The sequence below is a fragment of the Colius striatus genome, chromosome 4 (genome assembly GCF_028858725.1).
Source record: "Colius striatus isolate bColStr4 chromosome 4, bColStr4.1.hap1, whole genome shotgun sequence".
In the NCBI taxonomy this organism is placed as follows: Eukaryota; Metazoa; Chordata; class Aves; order Coliiformes; family Coliidae; genus Colius; species Colius striatus.
Window position 1 is genome coordinate 49,926,779 of NC_084762.1, and position 20,674 is coordinate 49,947,452.

The window sequence follows — 20,674 nt, forward strand, 5'->3', positions numbered from 1 at the left end:
TGTTTCACCAGATAGACAATGACAAGAGGGAGCGCAAAGTAAAGTCAAACACTCTACAGCCTTGTTACAGTAGGCTTCAACATTCAATTTCAGCATATTTACTCTTGGGAAGGGAACAAAGGTAATATATTTATACTGCAAATCACATGAGTGAAATTTGATGGGTTGATAGAATTATTTTTTTTTCCAAACCTATCAAAGTATCATTTTTTTGAGAGGTAGTTTGCAACACAACAGTGATATGTGGGAGTGGAAACAATACTTCCTTGCTTGACTGTGGATAAAACTCTTAAATACACTTGGTGCTGTCTCTGAACCTTGCAGAGGATGCTTAATGGATAAGATGTTCTAATCAGAGCTGACAACACTCAATTAAGTGTCAGAAGAACAATCTGATAAGTAGGTCTTCATGTCTATAGGCATTTCCTGATATGTCTTAACTGTCAATCTGAATGTTAAACATCTCTATCTTTTTCTCATTATTGACTGATTTATTAAAGGAGAATGCTTTCATCTCTTTTTTTGACTTTGGGGTTGCTCCAGAAAGAAGGAAAGGAAAGTACTAGGAATGACTCTTGATTTGGAATAATAGATGGGGAATCCTAATTATAGCAAAGTGCTAATCTCCCAACTGAGCAGGTGTGTGGTTTGGTGACACTGCTACCACACAACTGCCCTCATCATATCTTTTAAGAAATGGTAAGACACTCAGTCTAGAGGAGATCTGTTTCTTTAATAGGCAGAAGGATATCTGTGGACGTGCTAGCAGGCTGCTCTCTGTTTTCAGTGCTTCTTGCTAGTCATACAGAAGACAACACCTCGCTGGATGGATCTCTTCCCTTCTTGTCCTCACCCCTGTCGATATCAATCACATGAACTATGCCAGGTTTCAGGATCAGGTCATCGGTCTCTACATGGCTCCTGTTATCGTCCACCTCAATGTACTTCCCTTTGGACGGCTGGGTAGCCTTACCAAAGACACCTTTAAAACGGCGCTTGAGTTCAACGTCTGGGCAATAGACATACTCATAAAGAGCACCAGCAAGGACTGCTCCTATTATTGGTCCCACCCAATATACCTGTGAAGAGGTGGAAAAATACAGGCGTTAAGTGATAGAGGAGACAAAGAAGCCAGGGTCTCAGACAAAAGCATGTCACTACAGATCTCACCCAGAAAAGCATCTGCAAAATGCCCCGGCACAATTGTTAAAATCAACTCTTTAGAAATGTATGATCAAAAAGCTCCCTGGCTTTCATGAACTTGGTTGAAATCTGCCATTGTACCAGTTTATGAAGCAGAGAAGTGTAACCACCATAGGTTTCACAGATGGTGACTGCTCTAAAATCACATATGACGTTGGTCAAAAGGCAGTCTCTTAGGCAGTCAAAGGCATCAGTCCTAGGTCAGTTTTTTTCTGCTTTCTGACTCTTCCCAATCTCTCTCTGTCTCACACACATACATTTCACCCACTTCATAAATACTCCTTAGTCACTTTGAATCCAGTCATCTAAACTGCCTCACATCAGTGGGTGTGACGTTTCCCTAAAAACTCCTCTCCCCGTGTACCTTTTTTTAGGGACTCATCAGACAGTGGACTCCATGGAGCAAAAGAGAAGAAGGATCTATGCTGACGTGTCAGTGAGGTTCAGTTACTACTTCACTGATGCCTGAAAAAGATTTCAGCCTACATGACTGGTTACCACTGTTCTGGGCCAGAACAGCTGAGTGGCAGTGAAGCTATGGACACCTTCCACAAACAGACATGCAGGTGTCCTCTCCGGCTGCCCTACCTTCTCCTGTTAATAAAAAGCAGCTTTTTTTCCTCTCTTTATAGGACATCTACCCTTTTTTTAATTATTTGTCCAGTAAGACAAAAGTATAGGTTCTTTATCCTTACTTGGATCAACAATGACTAAAACATTTCTTGAGACAAAGAAGGACACAGATCGTGGTGGAGTCATGTAGGACTTGTCAAGTACAGCTCCGGCATAGCTTTGCCTTTAAAATAATACAGGTATGATGAGTGAGAAGTAGGCCTGCATCTTCAAAGAGAAACATTTTTTTCAAGTTTTATTGATGCACCTCTTTCCAGGAGGCCTCCTCTAAATTTTCATCGCTCATTACCAACCTACATAGACTCTTTGCAAGATGACACACAAAATAAGCACAAATGTAGAAAACTGACTCTCTTTCTGCATTTTCATCCAAGCTAATAATGAACTTTTAAGAAACACAACTTTTCCTAGTGTATACACAAACAGTTCTACTTCAGTATTTCAGGTTCACATTTCCAAAATAATCCAAATCTGTCTTCTGAACCCACATAATCCAACAGTCAGCTATCTGCTTGTCTAATTTGAATAAGCAAATAAAATCAAGATACATAGCTTTGTAGGGTACCTATCTATTTCAGCATGACATGCAGCAGTTCAGTAACACTGGTAGGTGCAGAAGCCCACAGGCTTCTGTCAATGGCATGCCAATGTCACTGCTCTGGAGGAGGAACTGACGTATTTCCAAGTGACCAGGACAGTAGCTAAGCTTCTCCTACAAGTTTCTCCATGGCCTATTTGTTTACTGTTTATAGTTTTAGTTGTAAGTTACAGTCTTCCTCAGAGTATGGATAATTAATCTTGTGAAAAATCACAGCAGCTTTTTTCTAGCAACAAGCCATTCACTGATAACTGGGTAAATCTGCCTCAACAGGATAACTCTTGTGAACAAAGTTACACACAGTATCATGTTTGCAGAATTGGAGCCTTAGGGCCTGAAGACAATGCTATTTCTGTTACTAGATGCAGTGGGAGCAATATGGGCTTCATACTTTAAAAATCAAGAAAATCCTTATATGCACTATAACACACAGCTCTTAAAATTAACATTGAAAGTATCCCTAGAAATGCTTTCCCTGTCTTTAATTAGGTGAGGCTGAGATACAATCCATCTCTCTGTTATAAAATGTGAATTGGTTTGTGGTAAATTTAATAGCAGAATGCTATAGAAAATGACTGCATCATTCACAATCTATTTATCAAATTGTTTCCTGTGCAAATACTCTGAGTTAAGCTGATGCCTCCCAACTGAAGCAGGTTAACATCTGGTCTGGTCTGCAAAGACCAGACTGCAGCCTCTTCATCTCTCACTGCAGGCATTTGCTGAGGCAGGTTCTCCCCTGGGAACTAGATAATAGAGGGCCCCTGCTCTCATTTTATATCTCTGCCCCAGTTTGCTGCAGAACCAGGTGAAACGTGAAGCTGACAATTACTTCCATCATTTCTCACCAGTATGACCAGGGGGTTTGCAATCCACCTTGGAGGATTTTTCTTTCTAACAGTTCAATTCTTTCAGTCTCATTGGGTTGCTCCTTCTGTTTTGAACTTTTTGTATGATTTCCTTACTACCCCAGGTACTACCTCCATAAAATGGCCCCTGAATAGCAAGGCGCATAGCACTGCAGTCCTTGTCAGGGAGCATTAATTACATCAAAGCTTGTGGCAGGTCACTGCCTGTCTTTCTTAGTGATGGTCTCTATGGGATGTACTGGTATAGATAACTAAGAGCAAACGATGTATGAAAGATCCTGATAGCTGACTATCGCTGAGGTCGAGGAAGCATGAAAGCAGAGTTACCCATTGGTTCTCCCATCTCCCCATGATGACAGCAGGTCCAAATGATCGAGCAGGGTTCATACTGGCACCGGTGTAATTGATCTAAAGCACAGACAAAACGTTACATTTTATTAAAGTCTTGAAGATTGTTACTCAGTTTCTGCTAGTCCTTGTACTAGGGACACCCTTGTTTTGCATGGCTTCTATGCTCCTTAGTCTTAGCACAAAATTAACAAAATCATAGATAAACAGGTAGAAAATCTCTGATGCAACACCCTACCTGGGGGGACCCTCCTGCTACTTCAAAGGGTTCTGGCGTGGCTCCATAAAGAATATTGCAGCTATACGGTTATAGCAGCTATAAAGGCCACCGAAGTTTCCATTTACTTCTGAACTAGTCATAAAGGGACAAGGGGTCTATTTTTTAAAGAGAAACCATTAACTTACAGCAAATAAATGTCCAATTGCAACAGAAAGTCCAATTGCTAAAGCTACTGAACCAGTGACATCACTTCGCTTTGAATCACAGCTGGCAAAAATAGTAAAAACCAGCTGGAATGTAATTATCAACTCCACCAGGAGACCATGGCCAGCGGAAAGATCCCCATGGACCTGCAAGAAGGGAAAGAAACACCGGAGATGAAATAAAGGTGACTTTGTAAATCAGAAAGCCATCACACACATTACTCAATGAAAGAGATTTCTAAATAGCACACAGTGAGAGACAGCTGTGAAATTTAGAGGCAAAGGTTTCCAGGTTTCCATGTCATATCCGTCACCATCACTTTTTTTTTGTTTTCTTTGAGAGATATGGAAAATTACTGCTGGACTGAGAACAGAAGGCTTAACAGCAACATCCAACACGAAACTTCAAAGTTAGACTACAGAAGTACAGTTTATTTTTACACAGGGATTTGCAAATGCTGCACTTCCCCTTCACCACTTTTTTTTTCTTGGGAGCACTGTAATTTACTATTCAATTATAAATTCATTAATTAGCCCTGACTTAATTAATTTAAATTTCAATTAAAAATTAAGCAGTGTGCAGCTCAAGTGCATTTTTAATAAGTCCTGCAACAGGGCTAAGTGATGGCATTCCTTATTAGTTTAGAAGAAAGCTGAAATCTAAGCCACAATCTATTTCAAAAGTATGTCATTTTAAATTGATGTTTTTTCAATCCCCATCATAACGGTATAGAATTAATTTCCCCCTCCCCAACCCATATAAAAATAGCATTTCATGCATAAATTATTATTTAAAATTTTTATGTAAATTAACATTACCTGCTGTCATCAGATTTGGGGAAGTTCTAGGAAAGAGAACTTCTATAAAAAGAACAGCTACGGATATTAATGCTGCATCAACCTATCCTAAAGAGAGCTTTAAGCCCCGTCTAGATGTTGTAAATAAAACATCAAGCTCTTGAAATCTCTACTTGAGCTCTCTTTATTCTGTGTGACACTAATTATACTTTCTTAGGCTCTAAGCTAGTCTAGCTCAAGATCCAGAGGAGAAGCGATTACCGCAGTGACTCCCAGGCCTCCCACCACGCTTGGTGGTGTGACGAGGTAAAGGATGCCTGCGCCTACGATGGCTCCCAAGCACTGGGCGAGGATGTAGAAGACTGACTTGGCGAGGCTGATCTTTCTTGTGCAGACCATTGCCACGGTCACAGCAGGGTTAATGTGGCCTCCGCTGATGTGCCCAAAGCACTGCACCATGGTTGCAATGCTGAGTCCAAAGCAGAGGGAGATAAGGACCATGTCTACAGGCAGGGGCTTCTCCGATCCACCCCAGTTGATAGTGGAGCCGAGGCTGAGAAGGACAAAAATGAGCATAGCCAAAAATTCTGCTGAAACGGCTTTCCAGAAGGGCTGAGTCCAGACTCCTTTAAACGCCACCATGATGCTCTCGCACTTACACAGACGTCCACACTTACTGAAAAGGAAAACAAAGCTTCATCAGAAGTAAGTCACCGAATATGCCTTCTTGTTGTGGGGTTGCTAGCCAGCAGACTTTGGAGAGAAATGCTGAGCATCCTTGCTCTGGGACAACCACAAAGACTGTCTGTGCAGAATGCCCTTAAAACATGATCGGTGTTTGCGTGTCTGCAGGACACAAGTTGATAGGACTGTCTTTATACCTTCGGTTCACAAAAAGGAACCTCTGTATTTTTTTAAATGAGTGAATATGAAAAGAATCGTATTCTTCCGCACCAGTTGACCTCTGCCTGACCTAGAGTCTGTAAAGTTCTACCACTTCCAGTGGCCTGTTGATCATCTTGCTCAATAAATTGGTGGGTATTCTCTTTTTGTCTAAGCAAATCTGTACTTCTCACAAAGCAGGTACAATAGTTCAATAAAAAACAGTATCTTAGGCAAACGCTAAAGATTTTTTTAACAGTGTAGTATTGGGAGGTTTTTACTGTTGGGAGTGTTGGGAGCTACATGAGAAAGTCTATTTGTCTGAACACTCACACAAACCAGTATTTATATTTATGCAGAGAGCATCTTCTTCACCGTGGACATCGGGTAAAAATTAAATTCAGCCAGGAGAATAGATGCAATCCTAAATCCCGACTTTTAAATCCATCATAGAATCAATAAAGTGCTTTCTTTTGGGTAAAGAGAGACAAGTAAGCTGTGGAACAGAGCAATAATTTTTTCTTTATGTGTGGTGTGTGGAACCCCGACTGGCAAAAAAAAAAGAAGTGTCTTGATTTTTCCGTTCTGTCTGGAGATGCTATTTGTTAGTCTACAGTGCCTTCCTGATGAGCTACAATTCCGCTAGATGTTCAGATACCTATGAAAGTGGGTCACCAAAGAGAAAGTTATTTGTGGTATTAATAAATTAGGAGAATAAGCCAAAAGGGAAGCATTTTAATGAGTTTCTAAGGATGCTAACAAGATTCTTCTCTAAAAACAAAAGCAAAAAACCTCCAACCCCTCCAAAAAGTAGAAAACAAAAGAAAGAATATTCAGCTGCTACATTTGGGAACAGAATTTCAAGTAGAAGATGGATGAATTTATGCTCAGTTATCTAAGGCAACCGAGCTACAATGCATATTTAATACCACTTACATCAGAATGAAGCTTGAAAGGCATGTCTGCCCTTTTCAAGTTATTGCAAAAGGAATGGCCCATGAATTTCTTAACAGTTGCAGTGAGATAGGGAAAGGCAATTTAATCCAGTGACTGGAGCAAATAATTTGTTTCCCTGTCTCATTTCTTATGCTAATTTACTATGTATTTTGGATAGGTCATTTGAACTCTATCTCAGTTCTCTAGACTCTCAGATGAGAACAAGAATTACATTATCTCCTGCAAATGGCTGTTGTAAAGTGCTTGTGAAGTGATCTGAGAGACCTGAGTGACTTGCTCTGCTAGAGAGGAAATTAAGCCAGAACCTCAAAGGTAATAAAGTCGATCCCAAAATCTTCTGATTTTGGATCAAACTCGAGACAAACAGAAGGATGTTTTTATAAGATCTCACATTAAAAGTGAGTTAATGATCAACTACCTAAACTAGACATTTGGTTCAAAAAGGCTCCAAAATTATTGCCTTCCCCAATGCTGAAGCTTTCAGGTATTTAGTCGCCCTTACCTTTGAAACCTATCTCCAGATTCTCCCTGAAACCCAAAGGCTTAGCAATAACATCCTTACTGCTTCCCCACTAATTTATTTTTAGTGGCCTGCATAAGACACTGGTGATATTATCGCTACTGAGAAAGGCTCATTTTCCCAGGCATGTTTCAGGTGAATATTTCATATGGGGATGAAGCACATCCCAAAGCCCATGTAAAAGCAATCTGGATACACAGAGGAGGGAAGAAGCACTCATCCACCTTTTCACCCCCAGCTCAGTTAGGATGCAACCTGGATTTCCCTCAGCTTTTGCTTCTAAGCAAAATGCAAGCTCTGGTGTTATACTCCAAACTTCTACAAAATTTCCAGTCACCAAGGGCAGGTAGGTTTTTGGAGCGTGAGAGACAGGTATGGTGACTTCCATTGTCCAGGTGCGAGATCTGCAAATTAATTATATTCCTTCATTCTGTAGAAATGGACAGGAAAAGGTGTTTCTATTTGGTATTAAAATTGTGCAGCTAGCTTCCCTCTAGTTGTGGAACACCTTGGAACAGCACATGAAGAGTGAGCATGTACGTGCATGCACATGTGCAAGAGAGACACAAGGAAGATCCTGAAGATCACACCTTCTACTGAACTGCTGATGTGCCTTTTGAGAAGGAGCCTACCGCTTATGAAGGACAGATCACAGAGTCATAGCATCATATAATCATAGAACAGTTTGGGTTGTAAGGGACCTTAAAGATCATTTGGTCCCAAATCTTCTCCCATGGGCAGGTATATCTTCCACTAGGCTAGATTGCTCAAAGCTCCATCCAACTTGTCTTTGAACACTTTCAAGGTTCGAGTATCCACAACTTCTCTGGGCAACCAGCTCCAGTGACTTGCTGCCCTCATAGGGAAGAACTTCTTCCTTATATCTCATCTAAGTCTACCTTCTTTCAGTTTAAAGCCATTACCCCTTGTCTTATTACTACATGCCCTTGTAAAAAGTCCCTCTTGGCTTTCTTGCAATACCCGTTTAGGTACAGGAAGGTGGCTCTAGGGTCTCCCTGGAGCCTTCTCCAGCCTGAACAACTTCAGCTCTCTCTGCCTGTTTTCATAGGATCTCATATTCCTTCTTCAGCTCAAATCACATCTGGTCAATTCAGTCAATATCAATTACAGCCCTGAAAAGGCAAAAATGCTGTGTGCAAGGAAAAAGTGTAACTCAAACAGAGAAGCCTGATCATCAACATTAAAAAGATTTCTGTTCCTCTGAAACAATATGCTACATGGAAAAAAAAAAATGGTAGAGCTACACTGTCGGTTATACTTTGATAGTTAATGATCTAAACATCTATTTTTAATACACAGATATTTTTATGAAGTACTATGTTTTTCTATGATTTCAACATCCAACAAATGCCCAGCTGTCATAGCCAATTTTTTCTTTCTTTTATTCACATTTTTCATCTCCACAGCAAAACTTCCTACAAATGCTAATAAAAGCTTAATACCATGTTTGAGCCTTGAGTCCAGGTTTTCACATAAATCCAAAGGCTATCAACAGAATCTCCAACATCCACTGCTTTTTCAGAATACAGTTAATTTAAAGCCTCATGATAAGTCAAAAAATGATGGCTGTGCCAGGTCTGAAGCCAAAATGGGACTTTCTAGCAGCTAAGACTTGCCATCAAAGTTGCAAAACATTGTTTTTTTTCAGAGCAGATATTGTTCATGGTTGCCTTAGATAAACACAAAATACAACAGAAAACCAGACACTTTGATGTTACGGTCACACATTAATTTCACGTGTGGCCCCACTTGAAATTCTGTGGTCTGGACTATGAGATTACACAGTGGACTGTGTCTGATAGGATGCAAGGTGGGTTTTTACAGGTTGTGCTGCTATCAAGGCTGGAGGCATGATTATGGCTTCAAAGCAGTAACAACATAAATAATAACAAAGGCTGCAGAACATAAGTCAAACGGCATTTTAAGCTATCTTCCTTTTCGAACTAGTATCAGTTCAAGGAGCTGAGCAGACAGCCTGGATGTGGGCTTGCAGCCAAACACCCCACACGACACCACTGCGGCACACAAGTTTTGTGTGTTTGCGGCAGCTGTTTACAGTGACATCTCCTTAGCGAACTCACACACTCCCCGACCTGTGCTGGCACAGCCGGCTGCAGCTCACATGGACATTAGGCACCCTCTTGTCAGCCTGCGGGAAGGCAGGGGACAGGCTACTGTCACAAAACAAACACACTTTTTCGGGGCTTACTTATACCGTTTCGCCTCTTTTTTCAACAGAGTATTTCAAGAGAGACTGGCACGGATATCTACAGGAGGAGGGAAGGGGAGGCTCGGCAGGCTTTTTGGCTGTGAGGGAGCAGGGCTCTCCGCACACGCGCCTTCGTCGCAGGACCGCGGGGGGCGAATGAAAGTTTCAGGGTGCGGAAAACGAGACGGGGTTGAAACCCTTGGCAGCACCTGTGCGAAAACCCAAGGACGACTGAAAGGCTCCGGTAGTGCCTTCGGGGAGGGGGCGCCGCTGGGGCTGCCCGGATTCCCGGGAGCTATCCCTCGGTGCAAAGGGCCGTGTCAAGGCAGGGAGGGCGACCCGAGGCCGGACAACCGCGGGCTAAGAGGGGGAGTGAATCCCGGCGGGCGCGGAGAAGGGGTGCCCCGCTGCCGCGGTCCCCCCTCCCCTCTTCCTGAAGCTTTCCCGTAAAGTCATCTTCGCTTCGGGTGGGCCGCCCCCTCCCTGCCTCCCTGGCTGCCCCCTTGCCTCCGCCGCCGCTCCGCGCCCCGCGGAGGGCCGCGCACTCACCCGCGGCGCGGCGCGGCCGCTCCGTCGCTCATGCCTCCCCGTCGGGCGCGGCAGGGCGGGCACGGCGGGCGAGCGGCCGCCGGGGTGGGCCGGGGCGTGGGGCGGGGGGGTGGCACGGCTCCCAACCGTCTGGCTGGCCGCCGCCGCCGCCGCGGGCCCCTACCTGCTGCTGCCCGCCGGCCCGGGGTGCTCGAGGGACTGTCGGCTGCGGGACGGGCTGCGGGTCATCTGCCATCACCCCGATATTCAGATTGATTCAGCGGGGCCGCGGCTGCTCGTTGAAAGAGAAGCCGGGACCGAAGTGAGCCCCCTGGGCTGTGCAGTGCCGGGGAGGACTCGAGGGTTTATCAGTTTCTCCTCTGCCACGCGCTGTACTGAAGGGGGAAAAAAAAACAGAAAAGAAAAAAGTCTAATCGACTCCGCAGACGGGGAGCGTTCCTCAGCTGAAACGCCTATTAGCACCTTCCTAGAACTCTACTGGTTGCAAAAGAGGCAAAGTGTTTTCTTTGGTGGAAGTTGCTAAATTCTAACAAAGTTTGCCTAGTGTGGAAAGCCAGTGGAGGCCACTGAAAAGTGCTGTTGAAATTACATCATCATGCTGTTGAGGAAATTCAGATGGTCCTCACCCTGAGAACAACCTATCATCATTAAATCAATGACAAAAACACCTCTTTACGTAGTAGGAAAAAAAAAAAAAATCAAAGTCATCTAAGTTGCCAGGCACTATTATTTTGTTACAAAATGCATAGAAACTGCCACTTGAAAGACCCAGGAGTGAAAATAGAACAAAGTATCTACAAAATCCCTTACTATACTTTATTTTTTTCCTCCCTGGGGCTTAAACCTTTACAGCAGTAAAAGAACCTGTGCATGAGTTAGATACCAAACATTTTAAGAGACACGTTGCTTAGGTATTAAAGTGGGTTAAAATAGTGCGTACGGAGAAACTACATCAACTGCTCATGCATCTGTACAGCAACAGAAAAAGAATCAAAATTTGGCATGACGGACATCCAGCCTGTACTAGATAATCTTTCCGAACATTAGAAAACAGTGCAAGAGCTGAAGGTCCTCTTTCTGTTCCTGTGTGACTCGATCTAGGTGGAACCTGCTTTAGCATGGGTTTGGACTAGATGATCTTCAGAGGTCCCTTCCAACCCCTACCATTCTGTGATTCTGTGATTCTTTGGTCATGGAAACAATGGACAGAAGGTAATTTCTTAGCTTCTCCTAGGAGACTGTAAGTAATAATTTACACCACCGAAAAGCAACTAAGAGTGCCCTGGATAAATCTGTATGCACAGCAATAAAAAAAAGGGAAAAAGTCTTGCCCATGTGTTAAACACTTACTGATCACAGTTTATGGTAAATGCAAGGGGATCGTAAAGTAGAAATGTAGCTGTCTCTCTAATATTTGCCTTCTCTTTTCCTAAAGCCATGTCATAAAGGTTGCCCAGATACATTTGCAATCTCGTGGTAAAACAGGTGGCTAGATGTTTGCCTTTCTTGTTGTCAGGCTTTGCTTCATTTGCTTCTGTATTGGGCTTAGTCAAGAGGGGGATGCAGTCATCATTACACAGCTCTGCTCTTCCATTTGATGACACTTGGTTTTTAAATCTGTGCCCTTCACAACCTGCTACAATAATTCCAGAAATCTGAAGTCCTAACATTGTCTGATTGACATATATACCCATTCTATACTTCATATACCCACAGATCAACTTCTTCTGTCAAGGCTGCAGAGAAGTTCCTCACAGTGAAACAATTTCAGTTAGTATGTTCCTCTCTGTATAAAATTTTTTACCCATATTCCCCTTTCCCCCTCTGCTAGGAATTACTATACAAAAAACTCCTCTTTAGTAGTCTATTTCAAACACCTGTGGCCTCTGTTAATGTGACTTGAATGTGCCACATCTTTTCTCACCTGATTTGGCAAAGTCATTGTCTAATTACTTCAGTCCTTAATGCCACGGCTACTTCTATTATACAAATCCTTTCCTCTGTTGTTCCAAAAGGTGCAAAAGGCACCTGTACAAACCTCCAATTTCTTTGCAGTTTTGCAGCTGGCTGTTTCAAATCAGGGCTGAGTTTGCTTTCATAGCTTTGCCCTGATAACACACGTGTTCTTTGGCACCTTGCAGACTCTGCTCCTGCCGCTCATTTGTTTGTTCGCAAACAAAATTTGCTTAGCAAAACCAATAATTGCTTTTCCTTTTCTTGCAGATAGCATATATCTGCTCTTTTTGATCTGCAGAGCATATCACTGCCACATGGAGAAGCCAGAACTTTAATAGCTTCTGTCACTGCTACCATTCTTATTGTGATATATCTTCTGGAGAATTAGACAAAGGTTGTGGCCACAGAAATAAAGAAAGGCAATGCTTCGGGCACAAACCTGGAGCAAACTGCACTGTGCCAGCTCCAATCAAACAAACAGACTATGTTCTGTTGAAAGCACAGAAGGCAAGAAAATCCTCCTTGAGACAGCACTGAAACACAGGGGAAAACTGTCCCTACTTGTCAAGGAATAAATTGTCCACATTGGGAGTTAGGACTTCATAGATTCTTTTGTTTGGTTGTTTGTTTTCCTTTATATATTTCCATCTTTATAAAACCTATGTTAACTCTCTTTGGACTTATGCCCAAGGATGAAATATTCCCCCTGCCCTTGTGCACAACACTGTTAAGGAGATAACTCCAAAATAATATCTATGAAAAAATTAAAAATTGTGTTAAAGCTCATCATGAATTAAAGATCTCTGTAGGAATGTAAGCCATGGTGAGTAGATGCTCCAACATGTAAGATACATCCCTGTTTTGAACAAGGACTTCCCAGACAGCTGAAGCATGCTGAATTTGAGATTTTGGTTTGGTCTGTTATGGAGGAGGAGGCACACTGCCAGAGTCCAAAAGGAATGTGCAAACATCTGATTCCAGCTAAAACAATGTCAGGGAGAGGGGCAGAAAACCTCCCAGAACTAAATTCTGTCACCTCACTGAAATAGCAGTGAGGGAAGAGTCTCTCTGCTCCTATAGCATCTGTTCTGGGCAACTGTCAGACTGTGGGGTTGCTCAAACAAGACTTAAGAAAAAAAAAAAGAAAATAAAAATCAAAAAAAGTACATAACTTAGAAGCACTTTGTGTTTTCTTAGTGCCTTAGTCCTTTTCTCCTTGTACCCAGTGGATTTGGACTGTTCTCTCTTGTGTTGCTGTTAAGCTCCTCAGCTTGCTTGGCTCCTCTCTCAGCACCACTTCAGGCTTTCCATTTCCAAAAGGAATGAGGTTTACGTGCATGTGCTTGCTCTCTCTCTCCTCTCCTCCCTTTCTCTGGGTGTTCCTGCCCTTTCCAAAGACCTTGAAGCCACTGGCCAGTTTCAGTGACAACTGATGAAGGATCAGAAATCCCAACGCTGTTCAGGTTCCTTACAGCCCTGTGAGCATGAGTAGTAGCCAGAGAGGGCTGCAGGTAACCAAAGCAGAGGAGCTTCCAGGAGGATTTTCAGAAGTTGCCGAGTGACAGACTTAGCTGCTGTTTCCAAAGTGCTGCAGTCTCCTTTAGGAGACTAAATTCCTTTGACCTTCTTTGGCTGCTGTGGAAAAGAGCATTTGAGAACATGCTGTAAGCCTTTCAGGAAACATTGATGTTTGTAGAAAGACTCAGACTTTCTTTTCTGACTGACTGAAACATTCATTCTGTTGCCACTAATAAATCGCCCTCCCCTCACCAATTTAAGTCTCGTAAGTTTGAGTTAAGCTTTGTCTACTAAAAGGATCTTATGTAAAATACTGCTTACTGAAATGTGATCTTTGCACATTTCTGAAGTTTTAATTTTCCTGCAGTGTAATCTTGTTACTTAGGTCATTCATTTTGTCATGCCTTGGTATCAGTCTGGTCCAGGTCTGGCTGCAGGGCTATGTTCTCCTGACATTTAGAGCAAGAATTCCCTGGGAAATCAGTCAAGAGATTTGACATTGCTGCTGGCCAAGCTCCAGAAGGTTTAGTTTTACTCTCCTTCTCTATTTGTGTGAAATCTGTCTGTCCACAAGCTGCACATTTAGTTCCATGCTAGAGAAGGAGACCTGAAAGGGACAAAAATGTCCATTCATTTGAGGGATTCATTCAGGCTTTTCAGAAAGGTTTTACAAGAAGCTGTGCATTTAGATGACTGCTGAGCTTTCTTTAGCCCTGCTCTATTACCTCCCTCACAAGACAATTTGGATTGACTGCTTTCTCTTTGCTCTCTCCCCCCCACCTTAATAGGCAGCAATTACAATTGGAAAAGCAAAATTAAGATCCAGGTAGTATAGGAACCACCTGGAGGCTTTCAATCTTTAGAAACAGTTTAATTTCCACATGCCACAGAAAGACCTTTTGCTGGGAATATGGAAAGAAAAAAGTCCTTTTTCTCCCCTCCTGCCACAACCTGCTGCAACTCCTACTGCAAAAAGCTGCCTCAGCAGCAGAGACAGCCAGGATTTGATGAACTGGATGGAAGGAGCAGGAAACCAGCCTTGAGCACTCATGGAGGGTACAGGAGTTCGAGGGAAAACTCCCAGGTCAGCTGGAAATGAAGAAGTAGCACTCTTGCAGAGAGGGGCAGTGACATGCAGCAGCACAGGCCAGGGTGCAGGAGGCTCTGCATGTGCCAGGAGGGAAAAACAGACCCACATACTGGTAGTCTGTGGGCTGATGGTTGAGTAGTCTTAGCGAGTGGGGCCAAGGAGATTTGTCTAACTTTGCTGAAAGTTGGCTAATCGCTCGCAAATCGTATCAGTCACAGAAAATGTAGTACTTCACTTCGTATGTAGTGCTGTTGTAACCCCCTCAACACCCAACCATGCTTTCCTGACTATTCTGAGTTATCTCCCTGCTACTGTTTGTAAGCTCATCATCTCCAAATGCTCAGCCTCTTCCCTCACCACTGCTTCAGTTTCCTACAGAAACAAAGCTCAATCATGGGGTTTAAGACATAACGTTTTCTAATTAATTTCATATATTGTAGACCATTACACTTTACCTCATGACATATTTAATGAGTCAAATAACTTATATTTGGTTAAATATATTTTACAAAAAGCATTCTTGCTTGATTTGAAAACTCATGGGATAGAAAAACCATCCATTCCCTTGGTAGTTTATTCCCAAGACTCATCATTTTCATCAGAAAAAAAAGGTCTTTGTCTCCAAACTGAGTTTGTATGAATTCGTTTGCCATATAGTGCTTCTTATCATGCTGTTCTCTTCCAGATTAAAAAGCCTCTTGGACTTCTACTGTCTCCCCAGGAGGATACTTATTTAATGTGAGCAAGTCATCTTTTCATCATCCTTTTCATCCTTTTGATAAGCTAAGCAGACTGAACTCTCAAAATCTCTCTAAAAAAATTCCTCCAACGTTTTATTTCAGCTCTTGTTTGTGCCTTCACCACTTTTTCAACATGCTTTTTAAAATGTATTTTTAATATCAGACTCCCAGTAGGCATATTCTGAAGTAAAAGCATTTCTTGTAGCACACCTAGGAATTGAATTAGCCCTTCTTACCACAGCATTGCTTTGAGGAAGCATTATTCTTTGCTTCTCCACAATAATTCCTCACACCTTCTCAGGATATAGCCCTCATTCATATTTCACTCTGAGACATGAAATTTTGAAGACATTCTATCTGATAGGGATTATGCTAGAGAACAATCCAGTCCACTGTGTTTGGCCATCCTTTTCTCAACCTACTAATTTAAGTCATGTTCAAACTATACGAGAAGTGATTCTATATTTACTTCCAGATTTACTTGCTAAGGAAAACCCTGAAGCACAGGAGGCCTCACAGCAATCCCTTCAGATCCCTGCCAACTGCTGCCATGACTAGTCCATTAACCGATTTCAGAGAACTGTCAAACAGGTCTGAATCCATTTGCTGCTCCATGGCTTATGTATGATGGTAATGCTTTAAACAAATGTCACTCGGTGTTGTGGTAAAGCCTCTAGAAACAAACACATTGCTCTGCACAGTTACCTCAGTCAACCAGTGTATAATTTTAAGAATTAAAACTTGTCCTGTGATGTTGTTGATTTTTTTTTCTGGCAAGGCTAAGCCTCAGTGGCATAGTACATTTGACATGTGGCCCAATGCTAGGAATTTTTTATTTGTCCAAGCCATCTGTTGTTTGTAATATAACACATAATAGCTTCATATTCGTAGGATTTATACACCTTGTGGAAATATATACCATGAATGGGCTTTTGCAGCATGTTCTCAGCATCGTTCAGGCTGCCTGTAGATTATAATAGTAACTGTCTTCTTAATACTATGTGTTTTACAGGGTTTTTCTTCCCTCTCAACATTAATACCTTTTAAAAACTAAACCCTTCAGTCATAGAAGTGAAGATGTTGATCTTTTTTTCCTATGCAAAAATTCACCTTTTATTGAAGTAACCAAAAAGCAAGGTCTGACAATGAATATTTACAAGTTCAAGCTCATTTGTCCTTAAGCTTCTAAAGAAAATCTGACAGCATGTTTTATTGAAATCTTTTGTAGGATATTAATTTCATTTCTGACAGTTTTTCATTTACTGGACTAGGAGAAAGCTTTTAAACTCAGAAATGGCAATTAGAGTTATTGAGCCTTTTATGGCAGAAGTTCTACTGCTTTGGAGATTGTTGTGTTGACTTAATTGTCAACAAAGATAATAGAGATTAATACAAAGAAACAAACACTTCTTACTGCCATATTTGGCTTTACTGACAGAAACTAGTAGCCACTGCATGCATGGATGCATGGTTTGCTGATCTGTTAATTGTGTTTTTTCTTCAGCTATTGAACTCTAGCGAGCATGTTCTGGGAGCACATGAAGCCATAACAAACAGTCTTTTGAGGCGCACAGCCCTAGTCCAGTGTTTGCATGTACTGGTACTGCATGGGGATGGATGGGGCGGGGGGGGGGTGTGTGTCTGTGTGTCTGTGTGTCTGTGTGTGTCTGTGTGTGTCTCTGTGTGTGTGTGTGTGTGATTAATATTTTTAAGTGGTGGATGTCAGGATGTTGGGGCATCCTTTTTTTCTATCATATCTAGCAACAGGACAAGGGGTAATGGGATGAAGCTGGAACACAAAAGGTTCCATTTAAACATAAGAAAAAACCTATTTCACTGCGAGGATGAGGGAGCCCTGGCACAGGCTGCCCAGAGAGGGTGTGAAATCTCTGTCTCTGGAGGTCTTCAAAACCCACCTGGATGTGTTGCTGTGTGACCTGATCAAGGTGGACTTGCCTTGGCAGGGGAGTTGAACTAGGTGATCTCTAAAGGTCCCTTTCAACCCCTACCGTTCTAAAAAACAACACCAACAAAAAAGAAACAAGTGTAGGATTAGAAGGGTCCCATGTTTTATGCTACTTACACATTTCATATTTATTTCTACGCATAATTTTCTAATCTAACCTCTATGACTGCCTTTGCGGGCACTTATAGTTTGGCAAGTTGCTCTTTTGGAAAGCCAACTGGGGAAAAAATTCTATGAGCTGTGAGAATAATTAAAAACAATACCAAAAGATGTTTATCCCAGATAATAATAGGGGAGGTGGTATAATAGATACTTTTGGACTTGTTTTCAGACTTAACTTGTTAATATAGAACAACTAGTTAGAGACCATTCCTTATGGCTTATCTCTTCAGACTCATCAGTCTTTTCCTGCATCCACGCCTTGGATAGACTGTAGAAAGCTCTGCTATAAGTGTCTGTTCACAGTAGATTTTGTGAGTTTTGTGGAGAGAACTATTTTTGTGAAGACAGGTATTGTATTAAACCAGTGCTTTAAAAATGAGGCAGATATGGCTCACCATATCTTTTCAAGGATACAAACCAAGAAGGCTGATACCTGTTAAAAATAGATCTAGCTTTATAATAATGGATACAGAGAAAATTTCTGAGAAGTTTATGGTTTCACATGTCCCCTTTTGTATAAGCAAAACACCTACAATACCCATCTGATTTTCAGTGTTGTCCTGTATACTTGACTGACATGAGCACATTTTTCTTACCAGCACTGCAACAGAACCAACACATCAGTGAAAAGGATTCTTTTCAGCTACACGCCTTGCTGGCACCATAATCAGTGAGGTTCCTGTCATAGTGTGGACAGTCCTTGGTGTGTGAGAGGAGTCAGCAAAGCACTCAGCCTGGTCCTCAGTGTTGCAAAGTGGAGTTTGCAGAATGGACTTTTCAAAAAGATTTTTTTGACCTCTAAACTGAACCTATTTGATACAAGAGGCACAGAAGGGCACTTCCATGCAGTCTTGCAATACAATTTTTGCCGTCCAATGTCAGACACTCGTAATTTGTCCTTGAAAGGTCACCCTCCTCCCCACTGCTTTGCCTCAAAGAGCTACAGTGTACCCAAGAAACTGTAGATAATTTCCAAGTTTCCAAAACCATAAAGATGTACAAAAGCCAAAAAAATTTTCCCTTTCCCTCTCCTCTCCTCTCTTCTCTCCTCTCCTCTCCTCTCCTCTCCTCTCCTCTCCTCTCCTCTCCTCTCCTCTCCTCTCCTCTCCTCTCCTCTCCTCTCCTCTCCTCTCCTCTCCTCTCCTCTCCTCTCCTCTCCTCTCCTCTCCTCTCCTCTCCTCTGTTGCCCCTATTTTAATTTTATTTATTTATTATTATTATTTTACTTTTGTGTTCTACTCAAGTGAGGATGCTGAAGGGTAACAAAGATCAAGTCTTGGAGAGGAAAATAATCACCTGAATTACAGGCAAATATAATTTATTCTAAAAACAGAGAATTTAAGGCACATGCAGAAAACAAAGAGAATGTAATACATTAAGGAACACAGTTTAGCTCAAACATCAAACAACTAGAAAAATGTGTCAGAGATTTCTATCATGATCCAGAGCAAGGAAATTTTTAGACATGAATTTGTCCCGATAAATAAAATACACATCATTCCCTGCTGTTCCTTTGTGTGTAGAAGATACTGAAAGTCCTAGACTATTTCAGAAGTTTGGGTACACTTTAGTTTTGTGATGAGGCCAAATGAAAGAAAGGGAAAAAAAAAGAGCCTGGGAAACCCTACAACTGTCCAATCTCAGTGGTTTTGTTACTGTGCCAAAATAAGGGGTCAGGGCATAATAGCACTAGAAAAACTCACTGTAGTTTTTACATAACAAGTTCCCAGCTTCTCTCATTCAGTCTGTGCCTGGTTCTGCAACCAAGGCAGCAGAGAGAGCAGATTTCAGCTATAAAAATGTCAGTGTGAGAGCTTGTTGTCCTTTGGTAAATTGCAATAAATTAAAGAAATGTGGAAAGCAAAATTGAAAAAGCTAAACAGAATCTCTCAAAATGTCCTGAAATATCCCCTCTCCTTTTCCATTGCTTGCTCAGAAAGGTATGGATTTGGCAAAGTAGCCTCTGCTGCTTCCAGATAAAGTATGTTTAGGGATATCTTTTTACAGTAAAAAGCTAGTAGGCTTGATTTCCTAAGAAATGGGTTCTTTGGTCACACTGAGGAGTCTCCCTTTGGACTAACCTGCTTTTCAGGTGTGGCCCTTGCAGCTCTTATTGGTGTACGTAGCAGCAGCAGTTGCTCAGCCCACCTGAAAAGTTTGCCTGATTCCTCCAACTGAATAGCCTAACATATATAAGCTTAAGCTGGAAATTCAAGTCTTAGCATCACTTTTAAGTAAAGCAAGGCAGAATATAAATTATGATCAAGTTTCTGCCTGGTAACAATACTTTCATTAGGGGAGTTCCTGTGTGCAGAGGCAGCACAGTGTCCTGGGCCCACTGCAGCCACTCAGCTGGAGACAGACAAGAAGACTCAGGGAGAAATGAGACAAGGAAATTTGTTGGCAGTGTGGCTGAGACACCGACCAATTTCAGCTAACTTTGATTCTGTGTTTGTGTTTTCCCTGCTATTCATCAGAACTGTGATTTTGAGAAACATCATCCTTCCTTGGAGCTGAGCTTTTCTTGAGGTACTTTCATCAGAGATACAACAGCAAAGCAGAAATTTCTGTGTGTGCAGTCACCTCCAGCCACAATTATCTTCTCTCCCCCTTGTTAAAAGTTTTCTCTCTGTCCCTTTTCTGTTTTTCTTTTTTCTCCTTTTTTTTTTTTTTCTTTTAGTTTTCAAGAGACCAGCTAAGTCACAGCAAAGGTGACAGCTGGTGTCTATGGCTTGGAGTGCATAACAGGTAATAGCTTCCTTGAAATCAGAGAGATGCCACAAACTCGTGTCCACTTCCTCCTCTTCCAAGTTCCCTATCAAGGACCTACCCTCCCCCAAACCTGTAGCCATATCTGTTATCAGAAGCAGGTGCAGGTGTCCAAACTGCAGATGCTTAGAGGTGGTAGCATCCTGTCCTGGACAAGAAAACCCATACAAGAGGTAAACTTGCAGTCTCTGCAAGTAGCTTAGGTTCATTCGGAATAACGTCGTGGCTCTGCAACATGCCAATAAAACATTCATATGCCTATAAAGTATATGATACCTTTGCACGTACAATGCTACCAGATTCATTCTCTGCTATACCCAGAGATGACTGCAGAGTTATTCTAAATTCTATTTATACATCTTGAGCCAACAGATGTGAACTCACTTTCTTAGGGACTATTTACCTTAATATACATTTAAGATCTTCAAAGTCAAACTCAGGATTTCAGCAAAGTAGCTCCTCT

The 20,674-nt window shown here is 41.9% G+C and overlaps 1 protein-coding gene across 2 annotated transcripts; it reads right to left on the minus strand.

Annotated features, from left to right (window-relative positions):
• Positions 1–681: 681 nt before the first annotated feature.
• On the minus strand, positions 682–10,235 carry AQP4 (aquaporin 4). 2 transcript variants are annotated; one of them, XM_061995109.1, is made up of 5 exons: positions 10,174–10,235; positions 5,134–5,548; positions 4,057–4,221; positions 3,631–3,711; positions 682–1,079 (listed from the first exon to the last, which is right to left on the minus strand). In XM_061995109.1, the coding sequence occupies exons 2-5, from the start codon at positions 5,512–5,514 to the stop codon at positions 801–803; spliced, it is 906 nt and encodes a 301-aa protein (XP_061851093.1). In that variant the 5' UTR covers positions 5,515–5,548; positions 10,174–10,235; the 3' UTR covers positions 682–800. The 2 variants fall into 2 exon arrangements, with proteins under 2 accessions (XP_061851093.1, XP_061851092.1); XM_061995108.1 differs by lacking the exon at positions 10,174–10,235 and adding an exon at positions 10,011–10,042.
• Between the last annotated feature and the right edge of the window lie 10,439 nt (positions 10,236–20,674).

Excerpts from the sequence above, each read along its gene's own strand:
- AQP4 (XM_061995108.1), bottom strand. The coding sequence starts at position 10,042 with ATGAGCGACGGAGCGGCCGCGCCGCGCCGCGG. Across the intron at positions 4,222-5,133 it reads GAGGCCTGGGAGTCACTGCG|GTCCATGGGGATCTTTCCGC; the intron begins GTAATCGCTTCT and ends CCCTTCTTGCAG. Across the intron at positions 3,712-4,056 it reads CAATTGGACATTTATTTGCT|ATCAATTACACCGGTGCCAG; the intron begins GTAAGTTAATGG and ends TCTGTGCTTTAG.